Here is a 22,949-nt window from a genome sequence, read left to right on the forward strand (position 1 = left end):
GGAAACACCAACTTAACCATAACTACACAGCCACTACCGTGGCTGTGTAATAAACACACATACTTTGATAAACATGAATATATTACATAAAGATATGAACACTCGCTGTGGGGTCATAAAAAGCTGCTGTACAGGTGTCTTCATTGCTTTAGTTTTATACCTGTGAAACTTCGTCCCTTGAGTTCCATTTCACAGACAGGAGCAGCTTTGGGAGCGTCTCTGGGATATTGACACAGTATTGTCTGCAATATAAAAAAAAGAAGATGGAGGCGTTTAAAAAGAACAGTTCTTTAAATCCGGTCACAGATACATTGTGAAGCGAAGAGACAGTTACTAACTTTTGGTAATGTGTTGCAAGGTGCCCACCTCGCCTGTCAAAACAGCATTCTCTAGGTCTGTTCACCATGTCTATGGTAAGGTAAGCAGACTCATGGTTAACACAAAAGAAGGACAACAATATCAGTAGAAGGTTGTAGTGACCTGGGTTCCTTGTTTGTGTCACACACTGTGTCATCATTGGAAGGTTAGGTGCATCTTGTGAATGCAAAGTCCACCGGTGTCAGTTAGGAGCCAGACATCAGCCTGGGCGGTGGGCACCGGTGTACTCACCCTGGGAGTAGCCACTATATCCATCTACCAATCCTCTATGGCCCGTCTCTACTTTGCCAGCATCAGAATAAAGAGAAACCTGAAGCAAGTGTGTGTGTCACTCCAGTTACTGCATCACTTCCACCAATTTCCTCAGCATAACAAAGGTCCTTGGTAGAGCGAAAGCCTAATGAACAGTGCAAGCGTACAGGTGACGAGTCCCTGAAAGGCCTGAGAAAGCGTTCTACCTGCTAGGCAATGTGACCCTGCTGGAGCCAAGGAGACTGCCAATGAGCAGTGGAAACCACCACGGGCAAGGGCTGCAGGAACTGAGGGAAAGTGCTGAGGAGCAGTGCAAGCTCATGGGTGAGGAGGTCCTACTAATCAAGGAAGGTGGCAGATGAAAAGCATCAAGAAAGCAGAGACACCGAGGAGGAACGTACGCAGAACAGTAGAGGGAACGTTTGTGAATCAAAACCCTACAAAAAAATGTCATAGCCCGGGCTGCTAAAAAGTCCTGAGGCGGGCCACTGCTGCAGGTCTAACAATGAGTGGCCACAAGGTAGCCTGAGTATACCGATCAACTCACATGCTTTGGCGGGGGACACCCACCATAGAGTCGGTACACTCACCCCGCCATCCCTTTGCCCGTCCACAGGCATCAATGGAGTTCTCACCCGCAGAATACAAATCCTATTTCTTCCACCCAACTCAAAAGGTTGCCAAGTATGAGAGGGAACCGGAGGATTAAAAGGAAGGAGGCAATTGGCATACGCCACGGAAGACAAGAAGTAGCTGAAGCGTAATAAAACTGCTGGCGAGTAACTATGCAGGAGGAGAGTTGTGCCCCAACAAAACCGACACTGTGGAAAAATGTCTGGAGGCCAGAGAAAGAAGGGTCCACTAGGTTGAGGGAAACTTTGATATCCCTGCACAATGGTAAATGCAAAGTGTTTTTAATGCAAGAGCATTCTGGAACCTGTAATGAACGCTTCAAATTGAACATAAGGCATAGAGTTGTTTTTTTTTTTTGTTGAGTAGGTGGCTTTACATGATAGAACCTCGACTAAGGGACACATCACTCAATAGAACAGCCACCTACGTTACATGGTGGAACCTGGAGGGAAGGTCCCCAAGTGCATAATGACAGGACTTGAAAAGATCACATGCGGGACCCCGAGGTAAATATCCCCAAACATTTCTAGAGTTGCAACCCTGGAAAACCTGACCATGAAACATTCAGAGCAAATAAATGCAAAATAAAGTAATTGAGATTCCGAATGTACCCACTTAAGGCTGGTAGTTTTGCATGCGAAAGCCACAATTCCTTCTGATGAATATGGTGTTCCTCCCACACATTCCTTATCATTTGCTTAGAAGGGCTCCAATTTACTTCATCCACCGGGTTTTCCCGGGTTGCAAATACAATGGAACTGCCTCAAAAAAACACAATATTAAGAGTTATGTGGGAATGAAGTAATGTTTGTGCAGAAAGACTACGCAGAGGACTCAGTTATTCAATGGTTAGATCCTTAATGGTTAAATGAGGGTTCAATTTCACGAATAATCAGATTCCAAATATGTGTAAAAGTGGTTTATTCGGTTACAGCCGACACGTGTTTCGTCCAACAAGGTCGTCCTTAAGGCTGTTGTGAATGTGCATAAGTAAACAATTTTAGAGTTATGTGGATGGAATAGATTTTGTTTGGGGAGGGGGGGGAATCAACAGGATTCTGTGGGAGGACTATTGTATCCAGCAAAGAACATTACAGACATAATCGAAAGGAAAGTAGCTTCTTCTACCTATAAATCCAGTCCTCATCTTTTGAAAGATTCCCAAAGAAGTACAGATACAGAAGAAAGATGTGAAAGATGCAAAGTAATCCATTTTATGCCAGGAGGTTCTGCAGGACCGAACACCCAACTGTAGCATCCGCTCCAGGGAAAGCAAGTAGTGCTTAGAGAAGTTATGCAAGGAGACCAACTAACTTGCCATAACACCACAGACGAAACTATTAGATCCAAGGGACATGCAACTGCAAATCGTCAAAAGTTGTATACTTTATCCAGTGTAAGAAATGCTGCAAGGAAAGGCGGGACTTGCCAGGAACAACACATAGGAATGATAGTACACAGAGCTCAAGGCCCTTCTCTTCAAGGAATGGGTCCTCCCCAACACGAGGTCCACACATCCTCCACTCCCCACCCTACCAGAGACTGAGCTTTCTGCTTCAAACAGTTCCCCCCCCCCTTGTCCGCTTGTAGAGCCCTTGCTGACAAATTGACTGCTTTCCCCAGTTAGCTTTCTGCTCCCTTGTTTCTCTACTTCCCTCATCGTGTTCTTCCCTCTAGGATTGTAAATCACTCCATTGCTTCCCGAACATAGGTCTGCACTCAATAAATACCCTAATCATAATAACACTGAAGAACTAGCTGTTGATGGTATTGTGAGCTACAGTACTTGAAGATGCTCAACGTAAACAACAATGGTGAACATAACTATAGGATGCATGACGCTGTGACCGATTGGCATGGCTTTGATTTTTTAAAAAAATAAAATTGTAGGTAATTCAGTTTCCATGAACAGTGCTGCCAGATGTCCAAGGGGAAACAGTGTCGGAAGCGGCCGTCTGTGTGAGGTTCGTAGAGTGCAGCTTGACACCTTGTGAGACGAGTGATGTTGAGAGGTTCTTTCCTCTAGCTTTCTGCAGACAGCGGCCTATTGGAGGAGAGGAGCTCCAGGGAGAGCCGGTGGGACGAGGAGACAGGCCGTGGACCCGTGGACCCGTGTGAGGACTGGTAATTTTGTGGCCAAAAAAAAAAAAATAAGCTGGTTGTATCCACGCGACAGCAGCGTCTGCTATTTCCTGCTCCTGCTCCTATTTCTACTCAATGCTCTGGAGCCAGCTGCAGAAAGTGGTAAGCTTTTGGCCAGCATTTTGGCCCCACGGTCCCCTAAGGCTCTTAGGCGCAAGGACAGCTCCGAGCCTAGAGCCTAGATCTAGAGCCCGGTGCTTAAAGCGGAAAAAAACAACGCTATAGTGGGGACTGTGGCTAGTGCGGGAAGTGCTCCTGTGACCCACTATTAGCATACTATTACCATAAGGATTCAAAGCAATATAACATATAGCAATATAGCATCACAGCAAGCCAGCAATACAAGTATTCTTTGTCTTGGAACAAGGGTTTTCTGTATCAACTAACAGAGTTCCTGCCTACAAACACACCGTGCATGCACGGAGCGCGGTGCGGTGTGCCAGCAGTGGGTTTTGTGTTTTGTGGGCTGCGGTCTCGTCTGAGCTTCACAGAAAATTCCAAGGACTGAAAGCGGTAAGCAATTCATCTGCAATCTAGGTGAAGTAAATTCAAGTTACTCCTATATTAGTAATAGAGGCCACTGGATGTGGTGCACCCCTAATAGTCACTGACAAAGTGCTGATAGTACGCACTGTTACTTTACCACAAGTGCTTTGTTTGTTTCTACGCCGTCATGGGGATTTGGTGTGCGCAGTAATTGGTTACCCCTACGTGTGGAACTTATAATCCTCTCAAAGACGCATCAACTTGAATACTTGTACTTCTGAATTGGACTGTGAGGTTCTACCTTATGATTAACGGCTCAAGAAAGTATTCATATTACGACGGTGCCGGCGAAGTGAAATTGAAGGGTAGCGGGGTATTTTTACAAAAGTACCAGCAGCGAATAGGGAGAGAACAATTGTTGTGTGATTTTTCCTAAATATTGTTCAGAAAACTCGTATTTCTTATACTACAGCAGTAGCAACTGCGGGCTTCACAGTCTTTTGGAACCCCGAGTTGCTGTGGTAGAATTTGGTGACAAGGGGGTGAGTATTACACCCCCAAAGGTTAAGCACACCAGTAAAGGTGACTGTGGGCCTGAGAGCCTTTGAGCCCCTGGTAGTGTACTGCATAAAGGGTAATCAAGCCATATGCACTTGTCGCTCAGGAAGACCTTGAATAGAGGGGAATCTGCAGGCCTCAGAGCCTTTGAACCCCTTGGTTGTGCAAACTGAGTATACTCAGCGTGTTTGTCTCATTATTCTAGTAGGGCGGTGCGATTGAGGTGACTGCAGGCTTACTGGCCTTTGAGCCTCTTGACAACCCTTCAATAAGAGTATTGTGATTTCTTTACACTCGCAGTGAATGTGCTCTTTTTGAATAGTGGGGTGACTGTGGGGTTTTATCCTTTGAGACCTGCTGTTACGTAATATTGATCTTGAAGTGAACTTGCGCTAACAAACTCTAGCCTACTGTAGGGGGACTGTATTGTGAATTGCTGTGGCTTATAACTGGCACAGCAAATAATGGAATCTTCACTTAGGAATGGGAAATTCCGCAAATGTCCTTTGGTGAAAACGGAAAAGGTACACCTCAAAGCTCTGCCTGTGAGTGGGACGGAGGAGATGAACTCTCAAGAAGAGCTAAAACCACAAATGAAAGGAGATAAAGCGATCTGTACATTTGTGCCCTCACTCCTTAATTTGTCTAAATTGCCCTATAATGCTTCCGTATCACACTTAGGGGAGCAAGAGCGTAAGGTGGTCCCACCTATCACGCTACAGGCCGCAACAAATGTAGACAAAGATCTGTACCTTAGTGAACTGAATGGTACGCAGAATAATGAAAATGACTTTGTTGAAGCCTGTAATTCACATTTGTACCCAACTAGGGCCCCAGACGCACTAAAAGCATCTTGTGATATCGCTGATGTCTCTATGTTAGCTCCGGCCATTATGGCGGAGCTTGATAAGCGTGTATATATGTCTTTGGGGCCTTCTACTCCCGTATCTACACCCCATAGACAGAGATTACGTACATCTGCATAGTACTGTTTAAATCGATATGTGCACTATTCCACCTGGATAGCATAGTACAGATGAAAGGGATCAGGGGAAAGCATTTAAGTCCATGAACTTTCCTCTAGTGGGAGGCACAGGGAATGAATGCAAATTTCAGTATTGGAGAATTTTACCCTGTCCCTATGGCGTTGAATGAGTATAAAAAAGCGTCCATACACAAACATGATATGACCCAACATGAAAACAATCTTATTAATGAAATGATGTTAGATTTAAACAAGCAGAATTGTCACATTCCCCCTTCTAACATGGATTCAAGCAACTTGCTAGATATGGGTCACGAATTCACTAATTTTTCTATTAGGAAGATGAAAGGGTCCATAGCTGAAATGACGGGTAAATTGAATAGGTTGGAAGAAGCTATTTTATGGGACGTTGCGACCCACAAAAGCAGTACACGTAGATCTTATGACTCAGACTAGCTCTGATTCGGCCGACCTATTCAATCCCTATGTGACAAAGTCGTCACAAATTGGAAGGAGCAGAACGCTGAGATGTATCTGAAAGATTAAGTAAAATCCTTGCACAAACAAGAAGGTTATATACCCTCTCAAGAAGAAATTGACAAAATTGAACTCATAAAAGTAGCCAAGCTTCACCATGAAAGAATATTGATGTTAGAAAACTTGTTGAGGAAAGCCAATCTGATTCCAACTAACGAAAGTGGCATACAGGGCGAGCAGGTGAATGAGGAAAAGAGACATATTGATATTGACACACCTGATAGCCCGTCTGCTCTGATTGAAATGATTGAACAACAGGCTCAAAGTATAAATGGTAATGTTGAGAACATCGCAGAGGAACAGAAGTCAGAAGACAATCAGGAGTGGAAATATTTAATGGTCAGAAGAGCAAAAAAACAACAAAAAGTACCAAAACGTAAATCTGGTGGTTTATCAGATGAAACACTGAGTAACAAAACTCATAAAAGTGGGGTAGCTGTTGATAAGGAGTGTAGCCAGGTGTGTTCTAAAGGCGTAATCAATCTGTCCGAGGAGCATGGTCTGGACTTGAGTCAGCTTGATGCAGAATCTATAGTTCTTCTGCAACTAGAAGGGCAACACTCTTGTATGCCAATTCAAGCCCAAAACAATTCATCACAAGTCCTTGCCAAAACAGTCCCTGATAAAAAAGCACAGATTAAAACGAAATCTATAGGAGCCATCAAAGGGGATGTCCTGACAAGCACTATGGGTGCGAATCTTCCACCTGGGGAATCTATGAAACAATCGAATCTTGCATCCTTTTATCAGACAACGAAAAATAAACGAACATTCAGAAAACATAGCTGTGATGGAGAACACACTAAAGCAATTACTTTATTGGGTCCTACAAAGCAATTGGAAGCAAGAACACCATATATATGCTTGAAGCATAGTAATCCAAGGAAAGATAACCCTGAAAACTCCCAGATTGATAATGAGAACTCACTGGGTAAGTAACCACTGAAAAGAAATTAAGGGATAGACTGCATCCCCGATAAAGGTTATAATCCTAGTGTCAGTGAGGAGAGACAGGAGCAATTGTTCAATAATTGTGATGCCCTGAAGACAGAAGGAACACAGACGCCAAGTGGGAGGGTCTTGGTTAAGGCTATGACATATGAAGAAGTACCTAAAGAGATGCAATTGTTTGTTGGTTGGAGCAGTGATGTAGAGGCACATGGTAATGATAGAATCAATCGCAATTACTTGTTAAATGTGCTCCAACAAATTCCCACCTTGCGTGGCCTTCAGTCCCAAGATATTGAATGGCTTAAACTTTCACTTAACAATAGGATGCTGTGCAAAATTAAATCTTTGGTAATCACGAAAATGTTGTGGGAACAAAGAGATAATTTTAATCTGTTGGGATATGAATTGCATGCATTTCAAAATCTGCAGGTGTCTACCATGTTTATTGAACACCAACCTGAGAAAACTAGAAGTAAGGTGATTACAGCAACGCAGGAGGTAGCGAATCTAGCACTAAAGCAAGGCATGCTAACTCAATTAGTTTCAGTTGTGAATGCTCCTAAAGGGTTAGCATGTCTAGAACCTCTCATAAGAAATGTGAATGCCCCTGACACTAGGCAAAATCACTCATAACTCACACACCTCTCCCTCTTAAGTTGGAATTGCTGTGGGTTTACCAACTTAATTAAATGTCACGTGGAGGAAACAATATGCCACAATGCCTGCATTATCCTTGTACAGGAAACTATGGCTTTGAAACAACTGAACTTTGATGGTTTTACCTCGCACACCCATGCTGCTAGAAGGGGTCTACAGGGCCGACCCTAAGGTGGCCTCATGAACTTAGTTCATAATAGTGTTTTTCCTCCACTCTCTTTCTTCTACTTCACTTTCCTCTACTAATGAATTGCTTGTTGTTGAGGTGATAATCCAACATTTTCACATACTTATTATTAATCTGTATTAGAACCCTAGGAACTGCAGCATAGAAGAGATCATAAATGACCTGGCTGCAATCTTACAAAAAGCCTTCATCCACAATAAGAAGTATGAGATGATAATAGGAGGAGACTTTGATGCTATTCTAAATGATTCTTTTGGAGCCAAATTTGGTCAAGTTCAGTATTCCTCTACCTCTTTGTCCTGTGAACATGGGAGATGCTGGTTGAACTTTCTAAAAGACTGTAATTTCCATCTAGTCCCCCATGCACGAGAACAAACAGATTTTACCTGGAGGAGAGGAAACTCAAGGTCACTGATTGACTATATTGCTGTTTCGAAAAATCTATTAGAGATTTGTGCTCCAGTTTTAATATGCGATTTAGGTTTGGGGGACCATATGATGCTAAATCTCACAGTAATCATCCTGGTTAAATTGTTTATGTACACACCCAAGTTGTCTTTGATAGAGGCTGATAGACATGCACTCAATTCGATATAACCTGAAAATGTGCAGAAACCTGGCATATTTGGTCAATCAAGATATATGGAAAACAGACATGAGGGCTGAGAATGCATCCAACAACTTACTCATGGTAGAGTACAACGCTTCGGTGGTAAGAGATCATATACATCTCCTAGCAAAAACAACATCCTATAAGTAGAACTAGCGTACATTCTAACAGTTACAACAATGATATTGCTGCATTAAAAAGGATACGCAATAGGGAGATTAGAACAATAAAAACATGTGTACTGATGTTGCAGCAGCCGGCAAGCTCAAAAAGCAAATCCAAAGTAAATTTAAAATCGACTATAAAAGGTTGAAGATGGCAAAATCACTTGCTGGGAATCAAAAAATGATTCGGCTTTTGTGTAATCGTGAAACAAAAGACGTATGGGCTATACTTCGGAATCCGACCTGTATGCAAAGTTCGGAGTTTAGTTCTGCCATTACTGGACAGGAGTGGTGTACATACATTAGAGAACGATATATCCTACGCAAAAAAATGTCTTCTGTTGATATTCAATTACACATCAGTAAAATTCCCATTAAGTGTCTGTGGCATTTAGAGGATGTGATATGGGCTATTAACAAGCTATCGTACTCAAAGGCCGCTGGACCAGATGGGCTTCCGCCTTGTCTTCTAAAAGATGATCCATGTTTTTGGGCGAAAGTCTTCAAACCTGCATTTGATCTTATCTTTGTCACCAAAATTATACCATCTTCATGGCGTACAGGTATAATTGTACTGATTAATAAAAAATGGCCCATTGATGACCCGGCTAACTATCGCCCAATTTCATTGATCGATGTACCTGCAAAAGTGTTTGCAGCCCTTCTTTTGAAAGAACTTGAAGTGTGTAGCCGAGAAACAACTTTGTTCCCGCTTTCAAGGGATTTAGGAAAGCGACGGGCACTACCCTAAATGCTACTATCTTGGCCCACCTCCTTGAAGCCTCACATCAAACCTCCTCAGGAGCAATACACATGGCATCATTGGACTTATCTGCAGCATTTGATAGTGTTATTCGATCAGTGCTGTGGAGCAAAATGATCCAATACGGGATACCTGAACACCTGGTGGGACTGATAGCCTTACTCCATAATCAGACCTCTAATCAGGTACGCATTAATCGCTCTATGTATGTGACAGACCCCATGAGAGTCTGAAATTGGAGTCAAACAAGGCTGTCAATTAGCAGCAAAACTTTTCAATTTTATATCGCTGATATCAACAAAATCTGGGAAAATCTCGCTATCAGGTTAAATTGGGAGATGTCAGAATAAATTGGTTAGTATTTAAAGATGACAATTTTGTTTGATAGGATACCCTATGGCCTCCAAAACAAGCTGATTTTGTTCTCTGCATATGCTACGAAGCATAATCTCTCGGCTAACCCCTTCAAATCTACCATAATTGTATTTGCCAACAAAATGAACGTTTGTAGGTTTGATTGGAAGTTGGAGGGTGCGATATTACAAAGGGCCCTTATGACAAGGTATTCGGGATATAATTTGACAGATGCAAACTCACTTGCTATGTGGAGTAAAACTTTAAATCTAAAAATAGTTAATCTCATCTCCCAAATGAAGATTATATACCACAGGCATGCAAAATGTTCTTTATTACCCATTTTAGATTTCTATATTCTGAAGATAGAACTCATTATCTTGTATGGACTGGATCTCTGCTTACTTGACCTCACCAAAATGTTAAACAGAATACAAAGGAGAATCTGGAAAGAGGTCCTGGGTTCCCTAAAGCATTACCAAATTCTATGATCTTACATGCACTAGGCCTCAATTCTTTGGCAGTCAAATTTTCCTGGAGAATGTTGGTGAATTATGGGAAAATGCTATGCCCTCCAGCTAAGTCACTCTATGAAGATCTCGCAAAAATGGTTGTGAAAGCACACCCAGCATCGATAAACAGATATGTCAACAAGATGAAAACACTTTTGAATCTGATTGTTACTGAGCAAAAAGATCTGTATGAACGAGCAAATACTGTAAAAAAGAGATGGTTTCAATATGACTGGGCAAAAATCATTGAGCAGAATGCTTCTTATAAATCTTATGCAGATTCGACATGCTTCAGCCATAAACAATATCCAAGATAGCAATACTTGCTAATCTTTCCAATCAACAAAGCACGAAATCTATAACTGAGATTCAAACTAAATATTTTCCACACAAATGAAAAAATTAAGTATTGGACCAAAAATTATAATTCTGAACGAACTGTGGGATGCAGATTCTGTGAAAGGGGGATCATTGAAAAAACGCTGAAACATCTAGTGATTTACTGTGCATTTTTTGAAGTCATCCGCATAACACACTTAAGGACGGAACAAGTTACTTACCTGTAACTGTTGTTCTCCAGCATGGGTCTGGCATGGATTCACATGCTCATGAATATTCCCCGTCGTCAGGCTGGGAATCCTCGGTAAAGAAAAAATCAGTATCAGTTTTGTTTCTGATCCGTCTTTCTTAGTAGTAACCAATCACTGATCTCTGGGTCATACTGCCACCAGCCAATGACTGCCCTCTCCCTAAACCCCGCCTCTGGCAGCCATCCTCAGATTTGGTAGCACACCAAGTGGCAGTATGACCAAGTGAAGAGCCGCAGAGGGGTAGGTGGGAGGATTCGCATGTGAATCCATGCCAGACCCATGCAGGAGAACAACAGTTACAGGTAAGTAACTTGTTCCTTCTCCAGCATGGGGTCTGGCATGGATTCACATGGTCCTGAATAAAAGAATACATAGCAGTATACACATGCACAACCACGGGAGGTGGCAAAGGCTCAACATTAAGCATTACATACAAACTCAACATCAAGCAATTCTTACCTCCTCACCAGGCTCACCTTAGGCAAACAGGTTGCGCAGCACTGCTTGGCCGACCCTGGACTCCTCCCTGGAGTCCCGATCGACGCAGTAGAATCTTGTGAAGGTGTGTGTCGACCTCCACGTAGCAGCCCTGCAGATGTCCAGCAGGGGCACACCAGACAGGAACGCCGTGGTAGCAGCGATCGCTCTGGTCGAATGGGCTCTCGGACGGCCGGGCAGCGGTCGGTTTGCCAACCGGTGACAGTGCATGATGCAGCCGGAGAGCCATCTTGAAATGGAAGTCTTCGAGAGAGCCTTCCCTTGATTCACAGACCCAAAGTTCACAAACAGTTGTGACGTCTTCCGAAAACTCTTCGTGCGGTCCACGTAGAACTTCAGCGCTCTAGCTACATCCAGCGAGTGCAAAGTCCACTCGGCCGGCGTCGAAGGCGACAGGAAGAAAACTGTTAACACCAAGGGCTCGTTGAGGTGGAAGTCCGACGGCACCGTGGGCATGAAGGAGGGGTGCGTCCTCACCACCACCCTTGTGTCATGAAAAGTCAAGTATGGAGGCTTGCAAGATAGGGCCTGGATCTCTCCCACTCGTCGTGCGGAGGTGATGGCCACAAGGAACGCTGTCTTCCATGACAGGAACTTCAAAGGCGAATGCATAGGCTCGAATGGGGCCCCCATGAGCCTTGTCAGCACCACATTAAGCTCCCACGCCGGGGCAGGAGCCTTCACCGGCGGGAACGATCGGAATAGTCCCTTCATAAATTCCTTCACCAGGCGATGAGACCACAAGGACGCCCGTCCCGTAGTCCTGGTATATCGGGAGATGGCAGCCAGATGTATTCTGATGGAGGCGTGAGCCAGTCCAGCTTTGGCCAGCGACAGTAGGTACGGCAGTATTTGAGGGGCCGTAATCCGCAGAGGGTTAATCTTCTGTGCACGGCACCAGACAGAGAACCTCTTCCATTTATGACCGTAACACTTGAGAGTTGAGGACGCCCTGGCCTTTGCAAGAACCTCTCTGCAATCAGCCAGTATATCGTACCCTCCAAACTCTAGTGCTGCAGGACCCAGGCCTGCAAGTTCAGCGACTGTTGGTCGTGATGGAGAATGGCACCTCCTTCTCTGGAGAGAAGATCCGCGTCTGCCGGGAGCTTGACTGGTGGGGACGTTGAGAAGTCCAGAAGGTCCGGGAACCAGATCTGCCTCGGCCACGCCGGTGCGACGAGGATCATCCTGCACCTGGACTTCTTGAGCTGGTTGATGAGGCGGAGTAGCAACGGCAACGGAGGGAACGCGTATAGAAACAGGCCGTCCCAGGGGAACGAGAAAGCATCGCCCATGCTCCTCGGCTGTGGGAACCTGCTGGCGAACCTCTGGCACTTGGAGTTCGTCGCCGTTGCGAACAGGTCGATCTGGGGTTTGCCCCATCGTTGGAAGAGCCGATCCTCTTGATCCTGCCGCAGTTCCCACTCGTGGCACGAGCGCAGCTCCCTGCTGAGTAAGCCGGCGATGGTGTTTTTTATTCCTGCCAAGTGGAAGGGAACCAGAAACATCACCTGGGCGACGGCCCAGTGCCACAGATCCTGGGCCTCCTTGGATAGAGACTGGGGATCTGGTGCCCCCTTGCTTCCGTATGTAGAACATCGTGGTGGTGTTGTCGGTGAAGATCCTCACCACCTTGTCCTTGAGGGACGGAAGGAACGACTTGAGAGCCCAGAACACTGCTTGGAGCTCCAGAATGTTGATGTGGAGAGACCTCTCCTCCGGGAGCCAAAGGCCTCTTGCGTGGAGATCTCCGGTGTGGGCCCCCCCCACCCCCCCAACGCTCCAGAGGGGCGTCCGTCGTCACCGTCTCCTGAAACGCCGGGGTTTGAAAGTCTGTGCCTGTAGTGAGGTGAGCACGGGTGCCCCACCATAGGATCGCCCGACGGAACTCCTCGTCGAGAGGGATCCTGTCCTCGAAGCAGCCCGTAGCCTGAAACCAGCAGGCTTCGAGGAACTCCTGTAGCGGACGCATCCGAAGTCTGCAAAGGGGTACAAGATAGATGCATGAGGACATCATCCCGAGAAGGGACTTGATGGACCTCACCCTGGCCACCTCCGTGGCTAACAGGCGCTGCACCTTGCCCAGGATGGTCTTGGTCCTCTCCTCTGAAGGGGAGGCCAATTGCCCCACTGTATCGAGCTTGGCTCCCAGAAACAGTGCTACTTGCGATGGAACCAGGTGGGATTTGGGGTAGTTGATGGCGAACCCCAGCTCCGTGAGCAACCGGACGGTCCTCGATGTGTGTTCGATGGCGAGTTCCCTTGTCCTTGCCCGGATTAGCCAGTCATCCAGGTAGGGGTAGACATGGATCCCCTGCAGGCGCAGCCGCGCCACCACTGGTGCCAGGCATTTGGTGAAAACTCTGGGTGCCGACTTTAATCCAAACGGTAGGGCTCCGAATTGGTAGTGCCGTCCCTGAACCACGAACCTGAGTAACTTCCTGTGCCGTTTTAGAATGGGAATGTGGAAGTAAGCATCCTCCAGGTCCAACGGCGATAGGAAGTTGCCTTCCTCCAGCTGTCCCAGCACATGCTGGAGGGTGACCATCCTGAATTTCTGCGCATTGATGTATTAGTTTAACCGACGCAGGTACAGGATGGGGCGCCAACCGCCTGTCTTCTTTCTGGCGAGGAAGTACCTTGAGTACGCCCCGGAGCCTCCTGAGGACAAGCTCGATGGCACCTTTCTTGAGCATCGCCCTTACCTCCAACAGCAGTTGAGGGACGTGATTCTCCTTCCTGGCCACGGGAGGAATGCGAGGGCACTGCTTTTGGAATTCCAGCGAGTGCCCGTTGGCCAGGGTGTCCAACACCCAACGGTCGGTGGAGATGGACTCCCACACGCTGACAAACTGCGTCAGCCGGCCTCCCACCGGGGTGCTTCGGTGGGGGCCAGACAACACGGCCGGGTCAGTCTTGCTTGGAGGCGGCCTTGCCGCCTTGGCGACGATGGCGGGATCCCCCATGCTTGCCGCGACCTCTGTAGGCCTCCTGGGAAGAGGAGTGGGCCGCCTGGAGGTATGTGGAGGAGCCACCGCTGGATCCTTTGTAGGCACCCTGTCTGCCTCCGGAGCTCCGAAAGGGCCGTCGCTGTTGAAGCACCCCTAGGGGCTGGGCTGTCTCAGAGTCGGTCTTGATGGCCTGAAGAGACACATCCACCGCCTTACCAAAAAGGTTGTTGCCGTCGAACGGCATGTCCAACACTCTGGTGTGGACGTCCTGGCGAAAGTCTGTCGCCTTGAGCCATCCTCGTCGTCGGAGGCAAACTCTGTTGCCCAGTTGGTGAAATCCGGTATCGGCAATGTCCGTTGCCACCGTTATGGCGTGATCCGACGCCACCTCACCTTCCTGCAGAATTTCTAGGGCTTCCGCCCTCTTGTCGTCAGGTAGAAAGTCTAGCAGGGGAGCTATCTTGAACCAGAGCTCCCTGTCGTAGCGGGCCACGATCGCTAAGGCATTGGCCGCCTTAATCGTTGTTGCCGCCGACAAAATGACTCGTCGTCCCATGGAGTCCAACTTCTTGCCCTCGCTGTCTGGCGGGGAAGGGGAAGTGGAAGTTGACGCCGCCGCACCCGCTGCCTTCTTCTTAGCCGCTGCCGAGACGACAGTCCGGCGTGGGCTGGGCCCTGAGGCACAAGGGGGCGGCATCGGGGACTCGGTACTTCTTCTCGTACCTGTCCCTCTTGGCGGGTGTCGTGGAAGGGTTCTTGAGGACAGCAAGCCCCTTGTCCCAGAGGTCGTCGAGCAAAGGCACCGTGAGGACCGTCTTCCTCTTGGCCTCTCGTCGTCGTTCTTCAGGGCAGAGCTGGAAGAGCTCGGATGCCCTGGTTCTCATGGCATGGAAAGAGCCAATTTCGTCAGCTGGAGAAGCCCGCGGGGTGAGGGGGGGGGGATGACGGGATGTCCGCTGTGTCATCGCCGCCATCATCGTCCGTCCCTGTCGCTGTATCCGTCGCCGTATCCTCTCTAGGGTCCGGCGAGGGGGATGAGGGGTCCACAGGTCTCGCAGGCACGAAGGGCGGAACGGGGTGGACTCTCCTCCGCTTGTTCGGAGGGCTTCCCGACGGGCCTGGTTCTGGATCCTCCGTCGGGGTCCGTGGTTATCTCGTCCTTATCTCGGTACATAAGGATTGGATTGCCAACAAAATGGCCACCGAGCTATCCTGGGGCACGGGTAATGGCTGCGACGGACGGGATGGCCGCTCCACTGGGCCCTCTTCGTCGCCATCTTCGATCACGCCAGCAGGGACCTCCCCCCTGGGATCGAACCTTCTCGAACCTCTCGTTGAGGCCTATGAACCTCTTGTTGAGGCCTATGGACCTCTCGTTGAGGCCCTTCTCAGTTATCACCAGCTCCTCCTCAGAGGCTGATTCCTACTCTGCAATGGCCACCGCCCCCCCCTCTTTTTCTGCCGGGGACTTCACGGGGGTCTTAACGATGGGCTGGAAAGAGGATTCCCTCTGCGGTTGCAGGGATACTCTGGGCCCAGAGGCCGTTTCCACTGCCGTAGTCTCAGCCAGCTTCGCCAGGGTCACAGCGACCACTTCGATAGAGGCCTTTGCCGGCTGGATCAAAGCCCTCACCACCTTAGGTGTGTCCTGGGCCTTCGCCTTGGGGGGAGGGTCAGCGCCTCGCTCCCCCTTCGAGATCGTCCGGGTCCGCTCCAGCGGCTTACCCGGGTTCTCAGACTTCCTCTTCCCCGAACCAGAGCACTGGCTCGTGGTCGAACGTGCCGGGGAAGTAGCGCCCTGCCTGACAGCCGAAGAGCCCGACCTTTTGGCGCTCCCGGTGCCCGCGGACTCGCAGTGCTTGGCCTTCTGTTGGGCCCCCGTCACTGGGGCGCACTCACAGGACTTAGAAGCCCGCTCAGACTTTTTCCTCGCCTTCTCACCTCCTGGGCCCTTCTCCAGCCAGGCGGCGAGGCGGGAAAGACTATCTTGTTTGGTCCGTTCCGAAAGGTTCTTGCAGAATGCACAGTCCTTCTCCACGTGCGTCTTGTCCTCATGAAGGCAGTAGAGACATCGCGAATGCTCGTCCTCCTTGAAAACGTTCTCCAATCCGCATCCAGGGCAGCACCTGAACAGCTTGGATCCGGGCGTCGAGCTTCCCTTGTCCTGGGCCATGACCGTTGAGGTAGGCCGCAGATCTTCCGGAATCCTCCAAGAAGTGTAAACTCGACGAAAACTTCACCCTTGAGGGGCGTAGAAAAATTCCGAAACGGGTCCCCGTTGTCGGAAGTAGAAACGGTGGAGCTTGAGGCTCGATTAAACCGAAAAAAATCAGAAAATCTCCTGAAAAAGCGTGAAAACGCAGCAAAAAACTCGAGAGCTAAAGCACGAGGACTCCCAACACTTGGGCGTGCAGTAAAAATCTGAGGATGGCTGCCAGAGGTGGGGCTTAGGGAGAGGGCAGTCATTGGCTGGGGGCAGTATGACCCAGGGATCAGTGATTGGTTACTACTAAGAAAGACAGATCAGAAACGAAACTGATACTGATTTTTTCTTTACCGAGGATTCCCAGCCTGACGACGGGGAATATTCATGGAGCATGTGAATCCATGCCAGACCCCATGCTGGAGAAATTTTTTAATGTAGATCTTTTACTCTCAAGAGAATTTCTATGGACACAGTGTATGTGGGGTACAAGACAATCCTCGATTGCCCTAACCCGCTTTCTAACCACTATGCAGGTTCATTTAAGTGAAATGGAACAAAAGGAAAGAGAAGAGAACTCAAAAGATTGAGTAAAAAGATACTGAAATGAATCAAAGAGATATTACCTCTTGCTTCTTGTTTGTAATAACATCAAACTATGAATTGAAGTGAAATTTGTATGTTTTAATGAATTAGTCTTCACTATGTAACATCCTGTAAAATAGACGGATTGTCTTTTGATGTAAATATGTAGGTTGTTTTAGAGGAGATGTTTTAAAGGAACTACCGAATCGTTGTTCTGTATTTTATATATCATGAAGTCATATTTGTAAAGGTACTTGTGCCAAATACAAATAAAATAAAAAATAACAGTGCTGGATTAAAAAAAAAAAAAGGGAGGCCTGCTAATCAGGGCCCCATTTTAGAACTGCTCCATGTCAAAATTGAGGTGCAAACAGGTGCCTTTCCTGAGACAGCCTACAGGTGCCCTCAGCGGAGCCTCACAGAGCAGTTTCAAAGGTCACATGTGTATCCCTAACAGTTGCTGGTACATCAAATCCACGTAGGCAGTGATGACTTTCTAATCATCTGCACGTTGGATCGAAATTATCTTAATTGTATGCCTTAGTCAGTCTGGTGCGCATAAAACTTTAATACAAGCCATGTCTGGCTGTGGCATGGCGACTGTTAAGGCCACAAAATTATACAGCCAAAGCAATTTGTTTATGAAAGGACTGCTGTATATTGGCATCTAGGCTAACTGTCTCCATAGCTGCCATGTGGACCAATAGCGAGAATGCTGTCTGTTTGATTCTCTAGCTGGGGGAACACCAACAAAACCACCTCACACGAGGATACTGATCACTGCAGTTTTATGAAGAAAGCAAGCATGGGAAGGGGATGGGTGACAGAAGCCAAAGCATTAAGATTTTCATCATACCCAGGTAGAGCCTATTCACCTCCTCAAATGCCTGCCTGGGGATGTAGCAGGTTTTAGGATAGCGAATAGTGCTGTTCCTGGAGCAAGGTTCTGAAGAAATTTGGGTCTTTGCGTTTTAGTGCAAGAGAACTAGAGCACTAGACCCGAGCAGCCGATAGGCTTAAAATTGGACAGCAATATTGCAGTGGCACTACTTCCTGGATGAATCTACGAATCAATACATATTAATCTTGTATGCATGATACGCATTCTATCAATATCTTGCCTACACAGTTGTATCACTAAACTAGAAAGTATTTACACTTACAACATACTGTTCTTTATATTCATAAATTCAAACTCATTAATGCTCTCACTCTTTTGTTTAGCATGAATGTAGATGTATTCGTTAGTAGAGAATACATGAGTAAAAACCAAATAGGCAAACAATATACAGCTCCATAATAGCAATATTATGTATTATGCATATGTATAAAAGTAGATATCCAGCATCCTACTCTTCTATTAACCTCTAAAACATTAAAGCTACTACCAATCAACTACCAATCAACAATGTGTTGGCCATTGTGGCCAAGCAAAACTTAAACTCATACTCACAAATGTGATACTGTGGATTAGTAAACCAGGGAACATGTGGTAGAAAGGGTTCAGAACAACCTGAAATTGTTCTAGCACCATTTATGTTATGTTATCTTAAAGGTACTTATATAGCGCACCGTCACCAACGGAATTGGTCCTCAAGCACTCTGGCGGATCTGTAAACAGGAAGGAGGGCTGGTAGGGTTAGTCGGGAGGAGGGGAGTAGTGGGAGAGGTGGTGTGCTGTTGGCAGCTTCGGCTCGGTGTACACCGGATGCTGGGCTTTGGTGCAAGTATCGGATCGGGCGAGGCCTCATGTGCTGTAGGTGCTGTCTATATGTTAATGCAGTGTGGTAAAGTGCGTGGGGATTGCTGGGAGAGAAGTGGTTGTGTGAGTTTTGTGTGGCTTGAGTATGCAGAAAATTGAGAGTTGGGTTAGTGGGGTCTGTATCCTGGTTCAGGTACTTCTGGTTCCATTTGAGCTGGGCTGTTGCTGGTTCCTTATTGGAACTCGCTGTGGTGGTGCTGCGCGTATCCAACTGTGTCAAGGCGAGTCTGGTTTGGGGTGGTAGGTGTGTCTGAACCGTTTCTTCGGGCGTGAAACTATTCTCTTATTATCTAGTGTGACACTGGGGTCAGAATGTTGTTGATGAGGCATCCTAGTGCATCCGTCTTGGTCATCCTGTGTATTCCGTCGTTAGCGTCCTCCTATCATGACTATCTTTCCGTTAGTTCTTTGGTTTTCGTGGGGTGACTTCCTTAGGTCTATTGTCAAGTTGTATTTTGTGTATGATGGGGCATTGTGCTTCCTGCTATATCTGGATGAGCACTGTATCAAGTGGGTGCTTATTCTGTTTCTTACCCTCTGAATTGGGCTAATGGTACATGGTTTCCTGTTCCCTAGCTGTATGCTGTGGTTAGGTCTAGTGGGAGTAGCTATAGCTTAGGGTAAGGCTCCTATTGACAAGTTGTCCTGATGTTTGTCTTCATTTGCTGTGTATTGTGTCTTTGGTCTTAATATTGCTCTCTCTTGGTAAGTCGTTTGGTATGTCTTGGGATTCTTCCTTAGGGTTTTTCTGTAGATTGCAGTGTGGATCCCGGTCTGTCTCTTCGTTCATCGTTGTTTTAGTTGTGAGTGTTCCCCTGAGGCCGGTCTATCTAGTTATGACATGCAGAGCCAAGTTTTGAGTAATTTCCTGAATAGTAGGTGGTTCCTTGTGTTACGTATGTGCTTTGGAAGGTCGTTCCAGGTTTTAGTCGCTTGGTGAGAGAAGGAAGATCCTCCGAGTTTTCTTTTGTTGTAGGGTTTTGGTTCCAGGGGGATGTCGATGCTTGATCTGAGCATTCTTGTTGGTTGATGTAGATGCAATTTGTCTCTCAGGAACTCTGCCCCTTGGTTGTGTACTGCTCTATGCGTGATGCACATTGTTTTTAATTTTATTTGTTGTTTTATTGGTAGTCAATGTAGTGTTTTCAGTGCTGGCGTGGTGTGTTCTCTTCAGGGTAGTTAGAGAAGCAGTCTGGCTGCCGCATTTTGTATGCGTTGTAGTTTTTTTTAAAGATGTTCAGGCATACCTAATTATAGGCTGTTGGCGTAGTCTATTCTGGACATTGCAAGGGCGATGATGGTGGTTGCTTTATTAGGGAATGATAGGAACGGTAGGATCCTCTTTTCCGCTCGCAGGAGGAAGAAACATTTCTTGAGAAGAGCGTTAACTTGTGGCTCTAGTGTCAGATTGTTGTCCATCAGGACCCCAGGTTTTTTACAATCGGCGAGGGTGCTTGGGTTGTCCCGAGTTCCCTTGGCCACGGGATGAAGTGGTTTTCTCCTCCATTTGTTGACAATATCATTATTTCTGTTTTGCCTTGGTTGATTTTGAGGCAGTTGGAGTTCATCCAGATGAATACATCGCAGAGGCAATTTTCTAGTGTTGAGTTCATTTCCAGGTTGTCTTGTATTTTGAAGATTATTTGTGCATCGTCGGCGTAGTTGTAGCAGGTGATGCCGTGACTTTTGATGATTCTGATAAGTAGATATAGGATGTTGAATAGTAGCGGGGAGAAGGACGAACCTTGTGGTACTCCACAGGAGGAATCTCTCTGGCTAGATTTGAAGGGTTTCATCCATACTGTTTCCGTTCTGTTTGTTAGGAAAGATTTGATCCATAGTAGGGCAGTGTCTGTTATTCCACGTCCTTCTAGTCTCGTTATGAGGGTGTCTTGATTAATCGTGTTGAATGCTGCCGATAGGTCTAGGAGTATCAAGGCAGAGTCTGCCTTCATTTTTAGGTCGTCCCATATTGAGAGGATGGCTGATTCCGTTCCTCTCATTGGTCTGAAGCCGACTTGTGCCTGGTCTAGTAGGCTGTGCTCTTCTATAAATTCTTGGGTCATTTTGTATATGTACGTTTCGAGCAGCTTGGCTGTGTACGGGATGTTGGAGATGGGTCTGTAGTTGGAAAGGTCCTCTACGCTTCCCGCTGAGTCTTTGAGTAGTGGCCTGATGTATGCAGATTTGAATGCCTGTGGCACTTTCCCCGTTGTGATTGAGAGGTTGAGGACGTTCCTGTGATATTCCATGGGCGTTCTTTGTTTAAGAATAGATTTGTATATGTCTGGCGGGCAGGGGTCTCCCGGAGACCCTGAGTAATTGCTTTCATTCACCAGTTTAACAAATGTCTCCACTGATATTTCTAGGAAGCTTCGTAGTTTGTTCAGGTGTTCCTCTTGTGTGTAGGTGGGGGCCGTAGTCGGATTGGGTGGTATGGTTTGTATGGTTTGTTGGATGGTGGTGATTTTGTTTTTGAAGTGGTCTGCAAGGGCATTGCATAGTTTTGTTGGTGTGTTGTTGCATCCCGGGGGATTTTTAATTTCATTTATGATTTCGAAGAGTTCTTTTTGGGTGTTTGATGCTTCAAAGATTTGGTTGTCGAAGTGTTTCCTCTTTGCTTCTTGTATTTCCTTTTTGTATGCGTGGCTGTGTTGTAGGAATTTCAGTTTATTCGCAATGTGGTTTAGTTTTCTCCAATCAAGTTCTAGTCTTCGGTTTTTCCTTTTCATGGTGCTGAGTAGTGGGGTGAATCATTTTGCCATTGCCCGTTTACGAGAAGGAGTGAAAGGTTTTTCTTTGGCGAGGTTGTCTATAGTTGTTATAATCCAGGAGTGCAGTAGGGCCCAGGTCATCTTCTTCCATAAATGTTGGGTGTGGTTTGCTGAGCTCCAGGGGTTTAATAAGGTTGGAGGTTTTGATGGTTCTCCAGTTTCTTTTCATGGTGATCGGTGGTTTGTCTGGTTGATTGTTTACTGGAGTGGTAATTTTGATTACGAAGGGGATGATGAGGTGTTAGCTCCAGAGTATTTGAAATGGGGGTGCTGTGGTAAGGAGTTGTTTGTTCGCAAAGATTGCGTCAAGTGTATGCCTTGCCGAGTGGGTTGCTCCTTTGACTAGTTGTTGTAGATTCATTGCTGCTAATTGGCTGGTTAGAGATTTCTGTAAGGTCGTGGTTTCTTCTTCGAACCAGATGTTGAAATCTCTGAGGACAATCAGGTGATTGTGTTTGATGGCTAGGGTGGTGATTGCTTCTGTGAAGGCGTCTACGAAGGTTGGTGGTCTGTATATCAGTATGAATTTCAGGTTAGTTTTGGGGCTTACTGATAGCAGTATGATTAAGGATTTGCATTTATCGATGTTTAGTCGGTCTTCCAGTTTGAAAGCCAGGTGTTCCTTGTGGATGATTGCCAGCCCCAACCCCTCTTTTGGTTTTTCTGTTTGCTTGGATGCATTTTTAAGTCTTCAGGCAGGCAGTTGTTGAGGGTGATCTTGTAGTTGTCGTCTAGCCATGTTTCTGTTACAAAAGGGATGTTGATCCCTCTGTTGCAGAGCAGATCGTATGTTTCTGTGGCGTGTTTGGACATTGACCTAGCATTGATTAGGTTGCAGTGGATCTTTTTGGTGCGGTTTTGCTTATTGGTAGTTCCTTGTTTTGGTTTGCAGTTGTTTGGTTGCGGTGTATCTTTATTGGGGTTGATTGGGGGTGGATGAGGATCAGCGAAGTCTGCATCTTCATTGAAGTGGTCTGCTTGATTGAGAGTTTGGCTGCTCAGTATCAGTGTTTCTCTATTATTGCCGGTTCGATGAAGATCCGTGAAGGTTTCTTCTTCATTGAATTGGTCAGTTAGGTTGATGTTTGGGTTGTTGGTTATTAGAGCTTCGTCGTTTTGTCCGGTGCATCGTTGGTGTTGATGGTGTCCTTCTGTTCTTGTGATATATGGGGTGATGGGGTTGGCGTCTACCCACAGTCTTCTTGGGTGCTCTCGTCTATTTCCTGGTTGCCTCAGGTAGTTCTTTGTGTGTCTTGATGTCTCTGTGTAGTTTGGGTACCCAGGTTCGGGGGTTGTTGCAAGGTATGGTGTGAGATATAGGGATGCTTCCCTTTGGAAGTTCCTTCTGGTCGTTTTGGTTTTTGGCAGTGTGTTCCCTTCATTTGTGGTTGTTGTTTTAGGGGTGATTTGGATTTTG

General features: G+C 46.6%; 1 protein-coding gene across 2 annotated transcripts in view; it reads right to left on the minus strand.

The window, feature by feature from the left end:
• LOC138567041 (phosphatidylinositol 4,5-bisphosphate 3-kinase catalytic subunit alpha isoform-like) overlaps nt 1-22,949 on the minus strand; it is a 363,865-nt gene that overhangs the window by 98,802 nt on the left and 242,114 nt on the right. For both annotated transcript variants that reach the window (XM_069644869.1, XM_069644877.1), the window contains one exon: nt 161-242. In XM_069644869.1, coding sequence (XP_069500970.1) covers nt 161-242 — 82 coding nt within the window. The remainder of the gene's footprint in view (nt 1-160; nt 243-22,949) is intronic.

The sequence above is a fragment of the Ambystoma mexicanum genome, chromosome 1p (genome assembly GCF_040938575.1).
Source record: "Ambystoma mexicanum isolate Mex_15411 chromosome 1p, UKY_AmexF1_1, whole genome shotgun sequence".
Taxonomy (NCBI): domain Eukaryota; kingdom Metazoa; phylum Chordata; class Amphibia; order Caudata; family Ambystomatidae; genus Ambystoma; species Ambystoma mexicanum.